This window comes from Aristolochia californica, unplaced genomic scaffold, assembly GCF_029961685.1.
Source record: "Aristolochia californica isolate CCGP_79_NKW_82.1479 unplaced genomic scaffold, dmAriCali1.0.hap1 SCAF_4, whole genome shotgun sequence".
Classification (NCBI taxonomy): Eukaryota; Viridiplantae; Streptophyta; class Magnoliopsida; order Piperales; family Aristolochiaceae; genus Aristolochia; species Aristolochia californica.
The window spans coordinates 38,589,967-38,608,188 of NW_027182103.1; the positions used below are offsets into that span (position 1 = coordinate 38,589,967).

General features: G+C 36.8%; 2 protein-coding genes across 2 annotated transcripts; both read right to left on the reverse strand.

Moving 5' to 3' along the window:
• Nucleotides 1–275: 275 nt before the first annotated feature.
• Nucleotides 276–11,826, reverse strand: LOC137962287 (isopentenyl-diphosphate Delta-isomerase I). The gene is made up of 6 exons (XM_068809067.1): nt 11,390–11,826; nt 3,251–3,306; nt 1,743–1,834; nt 1,137–1,239; nt 919–1,056; nt 276–772 (listed from the first exon to the last, which is right to left on the reverse strand). The coding sequence occupies exons 1-6, from the start codon at nt 11,698–11,700 to the stop codon at nt 519–521; spliced, it is 954 nt and encodes a 317-aa protein (XP_068665168.1). The 5' UTR covers nt 11,701–11,826; the 3' UTR covers nt 276–518.
• A 4,861-nt stretch (nt 11,827–16,687) lies between these two features.
• Nucleotides 16,688–17,485, reverse strand: LOC137963524 (large ribosomal subunit protein uL11). The gene has a single exon (XM_068810638.1). The coding sequence runs from the start codon at nt 17,436–17,438 to the stop codon at nt 16,938–16,940; it is 501 nt and encodes a 166-aa protein (XP_068666739.1). The 5' UTR covers nt 17,439–17,485; the 3' UTR covers nt 16,688–16,937.
• Between the last annotated feature and the right edge of the window lie 737 nt (nt 17,486–18,222).

Below are 18,222 nucleotides of genomic sequence, written 5' to 3' on the forward strand. Positions count from 1 at the left end.
GCCGGGGACCCGTTTAGGTACCTTCATTCGCCGGTCAGTCGATAAATTTATTATTTATTGTCTGTACCTTCATTCTCCGGTCAGTCTATAAATTTAGTCTCTATTCTCGGTTCATATGCTTGAGTTATGGCCTCGCACTTGCCACTGACCATTTCACAATTTGAGGCCACATGCTGCTCTGCTCTACTCGTCTGTTCATATCCAAGGGTGCTGCTATCAAGTTTAACACCATGTAAGAATATGAACTTCAATGCGGTCTTGAAGCAAAAACAAAGTGACAAATTAAAATTGGATTGGCACTCGCTGGCCTCAATCACACATGGGGTCGGAAATCAAGCAGAACCCTAAAAAGCTATTTGACAACCAAATACCACACATGTTTCAATGCATAACCACAATGTAGGATAAACAAGAAATGATCCGGGCCTTATTGAAACGACTAAACAGCGTCATGTGAGGCCAATGGCCACAGATATTAAACTCAACTGCAAGATGACCCATCCAGAGACAACTGCTCTTCACTTTAACTTGTGGATGGTTTTCATGTCAGCAACCTCCTCAAGATTGCCCTTTTCAAGATGATCCCACCATTTGAGCAGGAAGTTGTCCACAACAAGCCTGAACCAAGGTGAAAGTTGGACACCATCTTCATGGGCATCTGCTTTCCTCAGCAACTCTTTTAACTGCTCCCGATCAACATACTTCACATCGGCAACCTCATCAGGATTTGGGTTCAAGGTGACATCCCGCACAATGAAAAGTAAATAATCCACTGAAAGAAAAAAAAATTAGACATCAAAGTTCAAGTCAGTGTGCTACTCAAGCCAGACGATCAGGAGTCGGAACAATCAGAATATTACATGTAGAACAAGCAAAATGCAAGGTAATTATGTAAGCATATGCTGGACCAGGCTGTACCTTCATGCTCACCCCACTTGCCATCAGATGGGGCCTTGTATAGCATTCGGCCAAGAGGGACAAACTGATCAACTGGTAACTCTTCAGGAGGAATACCCAATTCATCCAAAAGTTTTCTTTGAGCAGCATTTCTAACCCCTGTTTGAGAAAGAAGCACAAAGGTGATGGCAATGAAGGAGAAAATGGGAAAACTAAAGCAAGTAGCTGAGATAAATTACCTAGGTAGTTCTCCTCTATAAGCTCAGATTCTCGGTAAAGGGGATGGCTGCAGCAAGTGTTTGTCCATACCAAAGGAAATGTTACTTTTGTTGCAGAACGTTGCTGTGAAAAAAGAAGAGAATTGTATTGAGTTGCATGGATGGAAAAATAACAAAATGTGAAGGCAAAAATAACATTTTTCCAACAGCCAATCAAGTTGCATGTAACACATTGATGGATGAGCACACATCTTGAAATAGCAAACTGAATTATATAAGCTATGGTGCAGAGCATGTCCATGAAATAATAAACTTGCTTAGAAAATAATACTAAACAAACTATGTTTCCTACAATACAGTCATTGCAAATTCCGGATGATGTGTATTATTCTTCCTCATTCCCCTTACATAAAATCTTTATTGCCATTCAAAAAATCAAAAAAGAAAAAAAGAAAAAACTTCTGGATGGATTGGCTACAACGGGGAGATTACTTCCCTTTGTCTTTCACTACTTACTAATTTGACATAAAATTACTTCAAATTGAATATAGAAAAAGAAATTGACAATTTCACTAACACAAAAGCAAATACAATACTTCAATTAAGGAGCAAAAACACTCCACAAACCTGAAGTAGCAGTTCATATTTCGTATTGAAGAGAAACACGCTAAAGGCCCTATGCAAGAGATTTTCCGAATCAATTTTCTCCATCAGATGGCCTGGATGACAAAAGAGAAGACATTATACTCAACCAAATATATATTGCCCAAATAATGTAATGTTAAAACTATTGATGCATCAACCATAACGAAAACAACGATCTAAATTTACCACAAGAAAATTGTAAATATTCACAAAATTTCAGTTGTAAAAATTCATGAAGTTACCTTTACTGCTTGTTAAGTAGAATTTATAAGCTCTACAATAGGTTTCTGTGTAGGTCAAGGACCACAAATTACAGTGTCATCACAACATAAATATAACTACCTTCTATCAGAAACATGGGTGTGTTATGAACCATCAGCAGCATATAAACTTGACCGAAACCTTATAGGAAAATACATGGCTTGAGAGAAAGGGACAGTATATTTGTGTTTTTTAATCATGAAAGCTTGATGGTATATAATTTTCAGTCAAGAAATTATATATATGAAAGGGGATGAAGAAAAGTAAAATAAAATTTTTACCAAAATTACTCAACCAGAAAAAATTCTATAGGAAGCCCCATCTGAGAGACGGTCATCCATTTAATCTTGAAAAGTTGGCCGGGAAGTGGGTTTGTAATCTTGACAAGTTAAATGCTTGGTAGCAAGCTAACATGTTAACAATTTAATGCTTAATGGCATACTATTTTGATAACATGTTTGTTGAATGTTGTAAGGGGTATTTTTTGCATTTTACTTATGGGTAGACTGATCACTGTCCTCTCCCTCTTAAGATATCTCTAAGTTCATTTCTGTAGTTTTTTTTTTTTGTATTAGATCTTTATAAATATCATGTTCTATTAAGGGAGAGGGATACTTGAGTTTTTTGTAATGTTTCATCCAAACCTAACATCATTTAAAGGGGGAAGTTGGGGTTGACAAAGACTGAATTAGCATATTCTCTCTCATTGACACAAACCAGAATACTCTCCTCTTGCTCTACCTCTTCATTTCTCTCTCTCTATTCTATCCAAAGCAGCAAATCCACAATGGTACATGCTTAGTACCTTAAAAAGTTGTTGCAATGTCCCTGAGGTTCCAAGTGTCTAAAATCACTACAATGGCCTCTTTGACAGCAAATTTCTTTAGGTTACCTAAAAGTGGAATGGGCCCTAGTAAACTGTAAATTCCAACAAAACTGTTGGATGAATAACCAGAATAAAATGCATTATTACAGGTACAAATGTACTGGTCAATTCCTTTAAATTTCCATTTTATGAAAAATCTTCTTGAAAGAAGATAAATAAAAATTAGGCATATTTTTCCCAAATATAAGAGAGGAGTAAGCAAACAATATCTACCAAAATAACAAATGATTTGTTTCCTTCTGAAAGCTAATTGATGGATCTAAAACACTGTACAACTCAAAGAATAAGGCAAACTAAAAGGATTCAGAGAACTTATAATGGTTTTGCAGTACACTTCACTTACAGTTGTATTTGGAGTCATGTCCAATAACAATATCTTGCTCATCCACCAATATACATCTGCATGAAATGTGGAGACTCATCATATGCTTCAAGAAGAAGAAAAACACAAAGTAGTCTTTGTAATTCCTTTAACTGTATATCATACAGACCAAAATGATAGTATGCATTAGAACAGTGAAAGTTGTAGATAGCATCTACATATGGGAGAAGCAAACAAGGGATAAGAAGGCTGCCTGTGCAGCAACAGACTTTAACCTACGATTTTTTTCCTTTGCTTAAAAAACACAGTAAAACTGTCAATTATAATATGGATAGAAAGAATATGTATAAAGATATTTGCTTGATTTCTATGAAGTTGAGTTATGACCACTCTGAACAATCCCCACTTGACATTAAAGGTTCCTGTTCTGTATTATGTCATAGCTCTATAAGAAATTGTAATCACAATTTTGGAAATAATGAAGATCCATTTTTACAATAAGCTAAAAAAATAGTGTAAGAGTCAATGTTTTCAAAGCAAGAATGGGTTATAAAAAAAAACCATCAGCTTTCTTTAATATGAACAGTATGCATATTTACAATCTCTAATTATGGTTGTCATAGTACACAATTTACCAACAAATCAAACAAAGGTTAGAATTTTAATCTCTCTCTCTCTCTCTCTCTCTCTCTCTCACCAATAGCAAGTCGTTCTCCCACCTTAGAATGCAAAATAACTCAATCAACAACAAGTCCCCATCACTCAACAGGAAATCAGGTGTTAAGCACAAAGATACAGAAGAGCAATGTACCCATAGGGAATCGATGGAGGTTTCTTCTAAAAAGATATCTAAGCACCCTCAAGAGACATCAGTTTTTGCTACAGCAGATGTTAAGGATGTTGAACATTCTCCAAAAGCAATAAATGACGAAAATCAAACCCCAACAGCTATTCACCAAAGTTTTCAAATTTGAAATTTGAACAATCAAAGCTACGACATCTCAGCCCGAAAGCCATGACCAATGAATGGAGGCAGCTATCCACATCATCAATCAGGCTTAAGCTTCCTTTGCTGAATCCAATTCAAGCCTCAATTGAATGCCCATGGTGATGTTCATTCAAGACCTTGAAGAAAAGCCCAGCACAACAGACCACCCTCAAGCCAACTGATTCGAGACACAAATGCCCAATTACTTAATGAGGCATATCCACCCGAGCCAGCTGCAATTCTGTTGGAGGCCGGATTCCTTTGTTACAACCTTGCCCAAAGACATCATCTCATCTTCTTTGTGGACAAGATTCAGCGTCATGGGAAGAACTAAGATGAAATTCACTTATGCCTGAAAAAGGGCCCAGAGATAGTTCAACTTACCGACATCCAAAAATCGAACAAGGTCTTCCACAGGGGATCCCCAAGCCTCGTCCCCTTTGTTCTGCAGCAGCACCAAGGCAACAAGCTTCCCAGAATTTGGCAAACGTCTACAACAATTGCTCCAGCCAACCTATTAACTTCAACACAAAGGGGGTCTATCAAAGGGGACAAACCACTAGTAGAAAGCAACACTTTTCAGCCCTCCCACTAGCAGTGGCGATGCTGTCAACAGAAGAAGGGAATCTTTCATGCACTGTAGGTTGTCAGATTATGCCTCTCTATGGGTGTTAAATACAACCCTGATAGAAGACTTACCCTTTATGTAAAGCTAGGCATTAGCAGAAAAGTTTTTCAACCGAAAAAGGTACTAGGAACTCTAATTCAAGAAAAAAAAAAAAAAATTGGAGACAATCTCAAACTCTACCGTAAGAGATGTCTAGTACAAAACCAAACCTGAATGGATTTTTTGAGATGCAAGGAGATCAGCCAAGGTTATTTTGATGAACTGGGATCCAAACTAGCTAGAGAAAATTGACCAATTGCAAGTGGAATTCACAGTAGCAGTTCAATTCATTTGTCAATCAGATAGGTTCTTGTGGTCAATAGCCTCTAATTATGGACCAAACCACCTAGCTCAGATACCTGATTTTTGGGCAAAACTCTCTCTATTGTCACAGTAGTATCCTCTCCATGGTTTAATTGGGGGTGACTTCAACACCACTCACTTTGCAAATGAGAAATCAAGTAGCTCAGGTCATGTTTCTATAGCTATAAAACAATTCTCTAATCTTAGTGAGGGCCTCGCCCTGATCAAGATCCCATATCTAGTGCTGCTTTTTGCCCCGGTCAAGCTTCTTCTATTTATAACTTTTCAATTACATCAAATAGGAAACTTCTACTTTAACTAAGATCTTAGTAAACAACTTTGACTAAGATTCTAACTTTAGAGAGTACATTAAATAGGAAAGTAGGACTTCTCATAGGAAACTAAGATTCACACCCCAAAACATGACCTTTTCACTTAAGACTCCTTTTTTTACTTAACTTTTTAACTTCTGTCAAAAGTATTGTCCAAAGGTAACTTCAAGACTTTCTAAATTTAACTCCCCTACCTCCCCCTTGCCATTTGTAACCCTCCTTTTTCTAGTCCACATGTGTTGTTATTTAAAATTATAAAAAAAATGAATTCTATCATTCCACTCATCCTCGAAGATTAACCTTGTCCTAAAGGTTGAAGAATTGGAAAACCAATGTATTCTTCAAGCTCCCAAGTTTTTTCTTCAATCAGGATAGATTCAACCTCTTGGTGCTTCTTGTCATAATAAATTTTCATACCCTGATGTGATAAGGTGAGGTGGCGCTTGATGAGCTTGAGGGTCAAATCTCGATCTAGCCAAGCTTCTTTTAGAGCAGCAATCTTTTGATCTTCCACGGAATGCAAAGAATTGTTCAACCATGTAAGCCCAAAAAGCTATGTCATCCTCGACTTTATGCTTAGGAAAGTCAAACCTAACCATCCTTGGTAGTAAGTAATTAGAACATGGGGGGAAATAATCAATGGAGGGTGGTTGTGCTAAGTGTGAGGCTGGATAATAGGTAGTGCATGGAGGTTAGGGTTCGTTTGTTGGTATGAATAAGTGTATACTTGTTGGGGAGGGGGAGGGCTTAGGGTTAGGGTTTGTGGAGTGAGTCAGGTTTGGGTTGATTTAGGAGATAGTGGTAAAGTGGGTAGGTATTGACATGGGTTAGGTGGTTGGAAACTGGAGTGTAGTATGGTGGTGCATGGGTTGGTGAGGGGTTTTATGATTGTAGGGGTGAAAAATATGAAGATTTGGTTGAGAAGGAGAGGGAGCGGTTAAGATGGATGGAAGATATTAGGGAGTTGAGTGAGAGACTGAGAGAGAAGTTTGGCTTGGAGGGAAGGTGGGTTGAGGAGGGTAAACGGCGTTAAGATTCAAAAAAAAAAAATTCATAAGGAAGGAAGTAGGGGATGGTTGGCATGGGCAACAAGAGCGGTGAGGCAAAAGGTGAAGAGGCTAGTGCAAGGACTGATTTGGATGAAGCTTCTTTATTAATAGGCTAATGAGAGGGGGGAGGAGGTCTAGAGACTTTCTTCCATACATGAATCCATCCAAAGTAAGAGTTTTTCAACTTGGATTGCTAAAAAAGAGAATTTTACCCCTATAGTGGATATCTGCTCCCCCCAAGTTGACATCTTTTCAAGCTATGCACGAATAACTAGCTAGGGCTAGCAGCATCTTCTATCTCTTTGTCAATGCTTTTTGTGTTCACCATGATTTGAGAAGGTCACAAAGAAGGCTACTCTAGTACCACTTTGATGGAACCCTTCTTAGAAAGTTCATATCTTTTCAGCCAAGTGCAAGGAAAGATTGAGAGAGGGAGATTATGAGGGTTGGGAGAAGAGTGAAAGGTAAATCTAAAGGATAAGAGAAGAAAAGAGAAGGAAATAAGGGACAGAGTGATCATGAGGAGAGAAGAGAAGAGGAAAGAGAGAGACGACCAGAGGAGAGAACAAGAAGGCAAAATTAAAAAAGGGTTTGGCTTCCTTTGTCTTATCCAAGCTTCTTCTATTTATAACTTTTCAATTACATCAAATAGAAGATTCCTACTTTAACTAAGACTTTAGTAAACAACTTTGATTAAGATTCTAATTTTAAATATTACATCAAATAGGAAAGTAGGACTCCTAATAGGAAACAAAGACTCGTTCCCTAAACATGACCTTTTTCACATAAGATTCCTTTTTTTACTTAAATGTTTTAGTTTTGTTAAGAGAATTGTCCAAAAATACCCTTCAAAGGTTGCTCCCCTCCCCCAATTTTTCACTTGGCTCCCAAGTAGTTCAAGACTTTCTAGATTTAACTGCCCTACTTCCCTTGTCATTTTTAACCATCCCTTTGCTTAGTCCATGTGCGCTAGGTTCTTGGCTACTCAGGACTGACTTTATCAGTTCTCTTCTAGCGCTAGTAGAGAGCCAAGCCCTTTTCATACCATTCTTCTACTAAAATAGAAAACCTTCCAGATTCTTAGAGCTCTCCTCCATTCAAATTCAAAACAGTACGCTGCATGAGAAAGAGTTTACAGATCTACTTCCACTGTGGTGGTCAAAACAAGACCCTACTGGACCAGCTGGCTTGAGATTCATGAAGGATTGAAGGGTCTGAAATTAAAGATAAAGGAATGTGTAATAATAACTTCAGCAGAATCTCAAAGCAGCAAGCTTGTAATTTATCTCGAATTCAGTACCTAGACACAGAAGAGGAGTCAAGAACCTTAACAATATTAAAGTAATGTTAAGAGATATATTAAAGGAAAAAAATAAAATTCAGAGTCTAAGAGAGGGAGTTTTGGAAACCGACGGCCTGCTTCAGGTGGCTGAGAGAATGTGATACAAACACAAAAAAAAATCATTCTATGGCCTCAGCCCATAGAAGGTGAAACAGAATCTCTTCAATCATTACCTATGGCACAATCAACTCTAAAAAGGAGGATATCATTCATAAGTTTCTGAGCTTTTATACTGTCCTATACAGAATAGTGAGCCATCTACACCAAAATCAGAAAATATACAAGTCAAATCTATACCATCAGATCTTTCAGCCTCACAAGAGGTCCACTTCTCCATTTCAAACCCATCTAAACTGATTGCCAAAGTGCTGCCCAGAAGACTCAAGAAGGCTCCTCCTTATATCAATAAGCAAGAAACAGAGTATCTTTACAAAGGGATGACAGATTCTGGTTTCCACATTCATTGCATATGAGTTACTAGATGCTTACAAAAAAGGGAGCAAAGAAGGTTTCCTAACGCTAGAAATGGAGAAGGTGTTCAATAGAGGACATTGGAAGTTCCTTGACTTCATGCTTTAAAAAATGGGCTTCAATCTCAAATGGAGGTTATGGATCAAAACTTGTGTCTTCTGCTATGTTTTCTCTCTTAATCATGAAACAGTGAAGGGCTAATTAAAAGGTACAAGAGGTCACAGACAAGGGGAACCCCTCTGCCCTCTCCTTTTCAACACCATAAGTGAAGCCTTATACTCTTTATTTCTTTTAGGGCAACTAAGGGGCTTCGTGTTTGAGCTCGATGGCTCCTCTATTCAAATTCCTTTATTTGCATATGACATGGTATTTTCTAAAATGGGTCTCTTAAACAAGTACTAAGCATCAAGGTAGTTCTTTCACTATATGAGATGGTAAATGGGCAGAAGATAAACTGAACTCTTGAGTGGGAAAAAAGTCTCATATTAAAAAAATGGGAAGAAAAGTTAACAAGTTATAAGACTGAACAATAGACTTTCTCAATAGCTAACCATTTTGGGATAGAACCGAGTTCAACCCAACAACCAAGAGTGGTATCAAAGCAAGTTGAGTGTTAGGCAAGGCTTAGTTTGTGCTCCCTAAGTTATCTGTGTGTCATGGGCTCTATGAGGTAGGTGTTTGTGTTATGGGCTCCATAAGGTAAGAGTCTCTATGTTGTGGACTCCGTGAAATAGGAGCTTGTGTGCCCCGTTGAGGGTTTTTCCCCACGTCTTAGGTCAGTTATGTATAAAGCCTGGACGTGAGAGGGAGTGTTGAGTGACAAAAAATCTCACATGAAAAAATGGGAAGAAGAGTTAAAGGGTTATAAAGTTGAGTAATAAGTCTCCTAACTAGCTAGTCATTTTGGGATAGAATCAGGTTCAACCCAACACCCAAGATGGACTCAATTCGTTCTCTATGGAGTAAACACCCCTCAAGAAAGGTTGGATTCTTCTTGCAATTCTAGGGTGCAAATTGTTTTCTTTCCCATCTAGCTATCTTGCTTTGCTTCTTTTTCGTGGCAGACACAATGGAGCTTTATGCTATATGGTGCTCAAAAGATTTGAAAGACAACTTGCTTCTTGGATAAGGAGGTTGGCAGGTAGAGAAACATTAATCAAATCAATTTTCGCAGGTCATTCCAAAAATTTCCTTTCACCTATTCATTGCCATAGAGAGTATAACTGCTAAGTTGGAAGCAACCCAAATAAAATTTTTGTGATGGGCTTTTCGAACAAATTTTACTTTTCTTTGGTAAAACAAGAGGAAGTTTGCAAGAAGAAAAACGATGAAGCATTGGGCATCAGAAAGCAAAACTAATGCAGGTGGCATTCCTTACTAAATGCTTGTGGCAATTTGCCATTTCTAGGAACTATTTGTGGAGGAAAATTTTAAACTGTTACTATAGTTTTGACCAACAAACTTGGCCCCCCATGGAGACTCCAACATATAGAACTTCTAACAGTTGGAGAGTAATTTGTATGTCCAAGGACTTCTTCACTCCTTATATCAGGTTTCAAATTAAACATGGGAATCTCACTAATTTCTGGTCAGATACTTGGCTTGGAGGTGCTGTCCTAAAGGAACAATTTTTCAAGGTTATGCATCTTAGACTTGAATAAAGAGGTCTTGCTTTCAGATTTGAGATGCTTCGATGGGCGAATTCAGCTAGGAACTTCTAGTTTAGATGAGCTCTTAATGATATGGAAGCTGCTGACATATCAAGCCTGTTTGAACCAGCTATAATCTCTCTTTCTCAGGCATGATAACTATGATGAATTAATCTGGACTCCATGTCTAGCCAAATTCTCTACTGCCTCTCAATACTGCCACCTTGTTGGGTGCCCCAACAGTTCTGATTGGAGCCCAATGTCCTTTGCTTAGAAACTCATTGACCCTCCTAAAGCATTGCATTTCGTTTGGACCATCCACGAGAGGATCCTCACTTGTGCTGGACTGCAAAGAAGAGGGAGCCCAGTGGTCAATACCATCTGTAAATTTTGTGGGCAGGCTGAAGAAACATAAACCATCGACTATTGCACTGTCCTCTCAGTGTTTCAGTGGGGTGTTATTCTCAACAAATTTAGTATCCACTTCTGCATGTAAAAGTCCTTTCCTGAATTCATTGATCAGTGCTACTCATGGAACTTCCCTATAGCAGGCAGAAATACAAGGAAGGCAGTCATTGGACGATGTCTTGGTTACTGTGAAAAGAGTGACAGAACATTTAACAGATTATCTAGGTCAATGAGTAGCGTAATTGAAAGAATTTTCAGGCCATAGTACTAACGACAGACACATACAAAGGGCTACCCTTCTTTGGTTTTCTCTCATCAGAAATTATAGGAAGCTAGTTGGCACTTTCTTATGTAATTGCAGAGATCGAGTTCCTTGATCTACACTCATTATATCTCTTCTTCCCCTTTCTGTAATTGTTTTCCTAGCAACAAAGAGAATCAACTTTAAAAAAAAACAATGGCTTTTCTTTCAATCTTACCGTGAACACTCTCGATAGTAGACTATTCATCATGAAACATATTATCTTTACACTGTAACACATAAATCTAAAACATCCATCAGAATCTGCAACAAACTTAGCATGCAGAGAAAGTACGCGCCAGTGAAGGCTTATACCAGATTCCTCCAAAAGCGAAAAGTCAAAAGCAAGCAGATCCTAATATAAGCACATCCACACATTATTCTTTTCCTTTGCAATCACCTCGGAGCTTGACCTCTACAAGATCCAGCCAGAATATCAAAGAAGAAAAACCAAATTACTCTCAAACTTCAGTAGTAACAAACACCGCGATCCCAGTTACTAAAAAACAGGCGGCCTGTTCACCAATATTGAGTTACGAGTATATCAACCAAATCATCGTGAATCAGAAAAGAAGCAGAGAGTAAAACGTAGATAGTATAAAGAGAAAATGAAGAAGAACGAAGCACGAGAAGAAGAACGAGGCACGCACTCGTCTTCGAACATGAGGCGCTTCTGTACAGCGTCCATAGCCAAATCTGCAACGGCGTCTCCCATGGTTGAAGGCTTGGAAGCGGCAGAGCAGAACACTCTCAATCCCGAAAAGCCAGACGTTAAAGATACCTGACGAGCAGGAGAAAAAAGGGTTGTGCTCGGATTTAAATGCCGAGGCGAGGAAAAGATACGGTTTGCGGGTATCGCTGCCCTGGACAGAATACACATCCCCGACATTCGCGTTGGGACCTTTCCCCTTATCCTCGACGCAATTAAAACAAAATTGTTATTTGACCTGTTCCAGAGCATCTCTGACTCTCCCCATCCCTCCAACTCGTGCTTGAAACAAATTCTCAATTCTCAAAGCCATACCATTTTCGTTTCTCTTTCCTCTCTGAAAATTTCGTTGGAGGAGCAAGTGCAACGAAAAGGAAAATAATAAAGAGGTGTCTGGTGGTCTCCATGCGACACGTTTTTCTGAGATAGAATCAAAAGGGTGGCTCTGTCCGACATGGATGACTGTGGTTGGAAACGATGGGTCACACATGGCGGCAGCCACCGCACGTCACCGTGAGACGTGACAAATTAGGCTACCATCGCCATCCATTAGATACTGATATTTGTCTGACAGTAAACCAACCATGAATTTCCTGTCCAATCGAACAAATGGATTTTTTCGTTGGCTAATCTGGGGGTTCGTCATACAATGAAAAAAAGTGGCGAGGCTCATCTGTTTTATTATATTTATAATAATAATACTATTATTGTATCATTAAAATTTAATAAAAATAAAAAAAACAAACACTAATGGTTAAATTGAAAATTAGGTATACTTAAACTATATAGACCTAAATCTCTATCAGAATTATTTTTCTATTATCAAGCACTTTAGTTGTTAAACATTGTAGCCTGAAGATAATTTTAAAGAAATCCAACAACATTAATTTTCAAATAAAACCTCTTCTATCATCTAAATACAGCCATCCAAAATCTAGATGTCGTATTTTCGAATATGACCTAATTCTTATCAGAGCCCACTGAATTCATTAACTTCGTATTAAATTAGTATTTAATTTATTATTTATTAAATAGTGGATATGGATAATGGTTATTTCGTAGTTAATTACCTCTGATTACCTGGAAATATTTAAAGATAATTTTACGTTCCAATTTTAGTAATATAAAAGTTTACATAACCCTGATATTTTTCCAAACTTGCAAAAACCCTAACATTCTCTCCCTAATCCCTAAACCAATCTCATTATCTTCTTTGTCCACTATAGCATATTTTTTGTATGAAATTATTAAATTTCTTTATTTTTTTGTGAATCTTGAAGAGGAAAGTAGGTATCATCCTTTCTTAGTCATTCATCCAATATGAGGGAAGCATTGCCTTACCCTTTTCTTTTGAATATTTAAAACAAAATCTAGAAGAAAAGGGGACATAGGTAGGGGTGGCTCCAAGCCAAATCGGCTTGCAAATCGTTCGAGTTCAATTCAGTCTAGTTTTTACCTAAACTCGGCTCGAGCTCAAACTTAAAATAAGGCTCGTTAAATATAACAAACTAAACTTGAGAATTTTCAAGTCGGCTTGCTAGCTGATGAGCTGATTCATTAGCATATTATTTTTTTCAAAAATACTCTTTACTCTAATTGATCTCGTCAATTCCCTCTTTAGTTGGTTAATAATTACTCTTATTTACCTCAAACCTCAAAGACGATCGATAGTTCAACCCTTTTGGGTTTTTCAACATCTAATGTTATTTGTTTGCCTATGGAATAAAGTTAGATAACATTCTTTACTGATCTTCATAATTGACTCCAAGTATATGAAATAAAGACAATATCCTTACTAAAATCCTACTCATGGAATTAATTCCAAGTGTCTTTCCGGTAATCATAGAGAAAAAATGTAAATGAAAAATTTCTCATTCAATAGAAAATTTCTAATGTTTGGGTCAATTTTAAGGGTTAGAAATTTTTTTATGCAAATCTTCTGCTACAAAATTTTAAAAAGGAAAATAAGTATTCTATTGCTCCTATAAGATAAAATGGAAAAATAAATAGAAGGCACCAACACAAACAAAAAAACCAACCAAGTAGATTATTTAATATAAAAATTATTAATCAAAAATAGATCATAAATAATATTTGCATTGATATTTTTTTTTTTATTTTCCTAAGGTAGTAAAAATGTTCCCATATAGAAGTGCCACCTATTTTTGCTAAAAAAAGGGATTGGACATAATAATTTGTCCACCACTAATCCCTCTTTAATCGAAATATCAAAATGTTATATTTTCATTGAAGTGAAGATTTTTCACCCAAATTGAAGTTAGCAAATGATTTATGTTGATTTCTAGGGTTAACACATAAACACATGAGAACTCAAGGGAAGGATTGAAGAGATGAACTTCAGCTCTCGCGAGAGAGGGAAGAAACCAAGAGAGAAAAAAGAAGAAGAAAAGAGAGAGAGAGAGAGAGGTGTGAAGAAGAATTTGAGCAAAGAGTAAGGGGGGACTTGAGTGTTCTACCCCCTGCCTTGATATTGTATTTATAGTTGTATAAAGTTGTTTACAATGAATGACTACAATGCTTATACAGTTACATGCTTAAAAGGAAAAAGGACATAAGAGGACATACACCAACTTACATAATTATAATTTTATACCATCTTTATGAAAATTCTTCTTATTTCTAGCCATGCCACCACTACATATGTGGGTGCCTTTTGACACTCCCCCTAAAATTGGTGTTTGTAATTTCGCTATGCAAATAATCTTTGTCAAGAAACTTATGTGCTTGTAAAAAAATTGATTGTCTTGTTTTGATTCATCTTGTTTATACTCCTCATCTTGTGCTCATCTTGTTCTCTCCCTTGGAATTCTTCATTATTGATTACTTCTTTCTAGTATTTCTTCTTCTAATTCTCTCCCTCAAATTAATGATCTCTTTGTTTTTTACCAAGAGACGCAATTTGCACAGCATAATGGTGAAAAAAATAATAATCATTCCTAGCCGTACAACAAAGCTTCATACACCAGTCAAAGCAGTCATAGTCTGAAACACCCTTCGCTCAATTTCAATGGTAGAAAAATAACCCAACTTTAGGGAACAACAAAGAAGCTATTGACATTTTAAGGATAGCTTAAACGTAAAATCTTGACTAGAGTTTGAAACAAATAGGAAAGTTAACTAACATTAATAACTCAAAAAGTGAAGTAAAAAAATCAGCTTAAATTCCGATTTTCACATACCACATGCTACCAACATGACCTTTAATTTTTACAATATGGATATCTCTCTCTAGAAATATCAGATTGAGAAATGGTTAATTGGGATATAAAGTAGACTCACATAACTTTCTTTTAAAATATAATTCTCAATATAAATTCTCAGCTATGTTGATACAAATCATTCAAAAAATTGAGGTTTTTTGTTGCTATTCAAAACTGTTCTACTACAAGACCTTTCCCACTTCATATGTCGATTTCACTTTCTAGAAAAATTTGACTTTAACCATTTTTTTTTAGATGGCGAATTTGAGCCAAATGGGAAAGACTTGAATGTTTCTACCTCATGTCTTGAGGTTGAATTTATAGTTATATAAAAGTATTTATAATGATTACAATACCCTTAATGTTATATGATTCAAAAAAGAAAAAAACCAAAAACATATACTAATTTGCATAAATACAATTTAATATCATTATTATATAAAATTTTCTTATTTACTAGTCATACCACCATTACACATGCGAATGTCTTTTAACATTCTCAGAATAAATATAATATAACATATATCTAAGGCTGGATCATTTAACTCTCACAATTGATAACAAATTAATTACTTCTCTTGCTTACTTCACATGTTACAAATTTCAATGCAACAACACATGGAGAGTAGAGGGACCTCCACATGCTGCAGAGGAGAGAGAGAGAGAGAGAGAGAGAGAGAGAGAGAGAGAGAGAGTGTGACCCTCTTTTGTCTAACGCAATTAAAACAATTAAATTGAAAACTACATTTAATATATTTAAAATAATATAAATATTAAATAATAATAATAATTAAAAAATAAATATAAATTTATACTTAATTTTATAATTAAATCATATTTAACTCAACATTCATAGTTAAATTAAACTAAAATATTATTCATCCTCTACAATGAACATATTCTAACTAGAAATATGTGCGAAATTATACCAACAAAAGTTCTTTGGCTTTTTCGTGATGAATGTTTGTTCCACTTAATTCATCCTTTCCATCAAAATGTTAAAAATATGATCTCAGATATTTTTTATTACTCCAATAACAAACCACGAAAAGTCATAATAAAAAACTAGATTTCTCAAAAATTAGTCTAAAAATTAAAAATCTCTAATGGCAGCACAAACGGACTCTTAAGAAATAATAATCAAAACGATACAAAAGTGAAGGTATAAAACGGACTCTGCAAGTCTTAACAGGGGAGAAGAACTCTGCAAGTCTCTCTGAAGTCTTAACGGGGGAGGAAGGGGAGAGACTTTTTTCTGACAAACGTATACTAGGATCATGATAACCTGGAATGTCACTCAAGTTCCAGAGCAAACCACCCCCGCCCCAACGGGAAATAGCAAACAGAAGCCGATTCCTGCGAAAAAGCTTCAAAGTGAAATCTCTAACATTCCTAGAGAAAAAAGGTCATCTGAGCTGCCGGATTCAATATCCACGAACAGAAAATAAAAAATAAAAAACCATCAGAGGATTCCAAGATGTGAAAAAGAAATGCGACCAAACATGGTTATATAAAATGATATATGACATTCCACAATGGGTAGTTCTTCTCGAACTGAAGATTAACTAACAAAAACTTCCTACATAAAAAATTTAACAAAACAGGCACATTTTGACAACAAGATACAGAACCAAAGCTTGGTGATTTGTTCAGAAGAAGAATGACTAAACACTGTGATATCTGTACAGCAGCAATTAGAAAAGCATAAGGTTCAATACCATCAAACAGAAACCCGTTGAATAAATTCAGTAGCACGCTAAAAATGGACTATTTTTTCGTTGGAAGGGAAAGGCTTTCAGTCTCAAACATCAACATTAGAACTCTAATGTTAACTCTAATAAGGGAATCAGTCACCAAATGATGCAAAACACTGGAATTTGGCGTGCTCGGGCTACATCAGTTTTACACAGAACACCCAAATCACGAGACGAGAGGAAAAATATAGGGAAAACATATAGGGTCAGTTACTCGAAGGACCTTCAGCATTTCAGATACCGCGACCTCAAATAAGACTAGACTTGACCAAACCATACTACTCTGAATTGGAAAATCCGTACTGTACGAGTCACACTATCCAAAACCCTCAAATTACGATTACATCTCCAGAGATCTCAACAAAATCCCAAGTTTCTCTTTCGTTCTCCAATTGAGATTGGATTTCAAGGGAGTATTGAAAAACAAAAATCCAATGAACTAACGAGAAAGTAAATGCAAAAGGAAATGCAAGCTAATAAGTGAACCAAGCAGAAATATCGTCCTCGTTCCTTCTTACTCAGATGGAACCTCCAAATCTCCATCAGTTATCTCCTGCTGCATATCTTTAGGATCCTTCCCATCTACGGTACATCCAACAGATACGCAAGTCCCCAGAATCTCCTTCACAGTACCCCGAAGGTCTTTAGCCATTGATCTTGGCTTCATTATCCGAGCGATCTCGATCACATCATCGAGCGAGATATTCCCCGAATGCTTGATGTTCTTCGTTTTCTTCCGGTCTCGCTCCGGCTCCTTAAGGGCTTTGATGACGAGAGCGGCGGCGGACGGGACAACCGACACCTTCGCCTGACGGTTCTGAACGGTGAGTTTTACGGTAACACGCAGGCCCTTCCAATCTTTAGCGGTCTCCTTCGCAATATCTTCTCCGATCTTTTTCGGGGAGAGACCGAGAGGACCGATTTTGGGAGCGAGAGAACTAGCCGCGCCTACTTCACCGCCGGTGACGCGAACGAAGACATCGATGACCTGAGAGGGGTCGAACTTGGGCGGCATGGCGGCAGAGGCTTCGAGCAGACAGGTAAACGAATTAGGGTTTTAGAGAAGATCGCTGAAGAGCCTATACACTACGCTTCGAAGAGTTTTTATAGAGCTAGGGTTTTGCCGACCGCATCAACTGACGCTTTTGCCCTTACTTACTTGTGCTATTTTCTTTTAACGGTATATTTGCATTTGCTTTACTTGCATAGTAGGAGAAGCAAGAAGGGCTTCGTTTTAATATGAATGGCAATGGCTTGGGTTTTGCTAATTTCTTATAAAACATGTTTCTCACATAAATAAATGCATAAAGCAATGATTATGATTATTTTTTATGAATGTTATTTAAACTAATTTTATTTATTTATTTAGGAAGTAGTTATAACGGCTTTTCAAGAGGGATGAATTGAGATTCAAAGCTAAAAAAAATTGGCACTTATATGTAAAAATTAGATTAGTACAAATAACAAATGCACACGCCACAACACAAGACAAAAGATTTTTGTTCTCGATATTCCCTAGTGGTAATCATCGCCCAAGAACCCTTACTCGAAAAGGTTTCACTAATAAGCTCTAGTAGCTGTAATTTTCACAAAAAATATTTTGGTTCTCTTTGTAAGCCATGTGTAATGCCTAATTACCCAAAATAAATCTCTCATTGAGATTTTACAACTAGATTACACCTCTAGTAAGTTTCCCTTTCTAGATTTTAGGTTCTAGAGTACCTTCGAGAAAACAAATGGAAAATATACAAAGAAAAAGAAAATTTACACTGTTTTTTAATGGAGAGAACCTTCTCCTA

Coding starts and splice junctions, on each gene's coding strand:
- LOC137962287 (XM_068809067.1), bottom strand. CDS start 11,700: ATGCTCTGGAACAGGTCAAATAACAATTTTGTTTTAATTGCGTCGAGG. Junction 3,307..11,389: donor CGCCTCATGTTCGAAGACGA/GTGCGTGCCTCG, acceptor CATTTCATGCAG/ATGTATATTGGTGGATGAGC. Junction 773..918: donor CAAGTGGGGTGAGCATGAAG/GTACAGCCTGGT, acceptor TTTTTCTTTCAG/TGGATTATTTACTTTTCATT.
- LOC137963524 (XM_068810638.1), bottom strand. CDS start 17,438: ATGCCGCCCAAGTTCGACCCCTCTCAGGTCATCGATGTCTTCGTTCGC.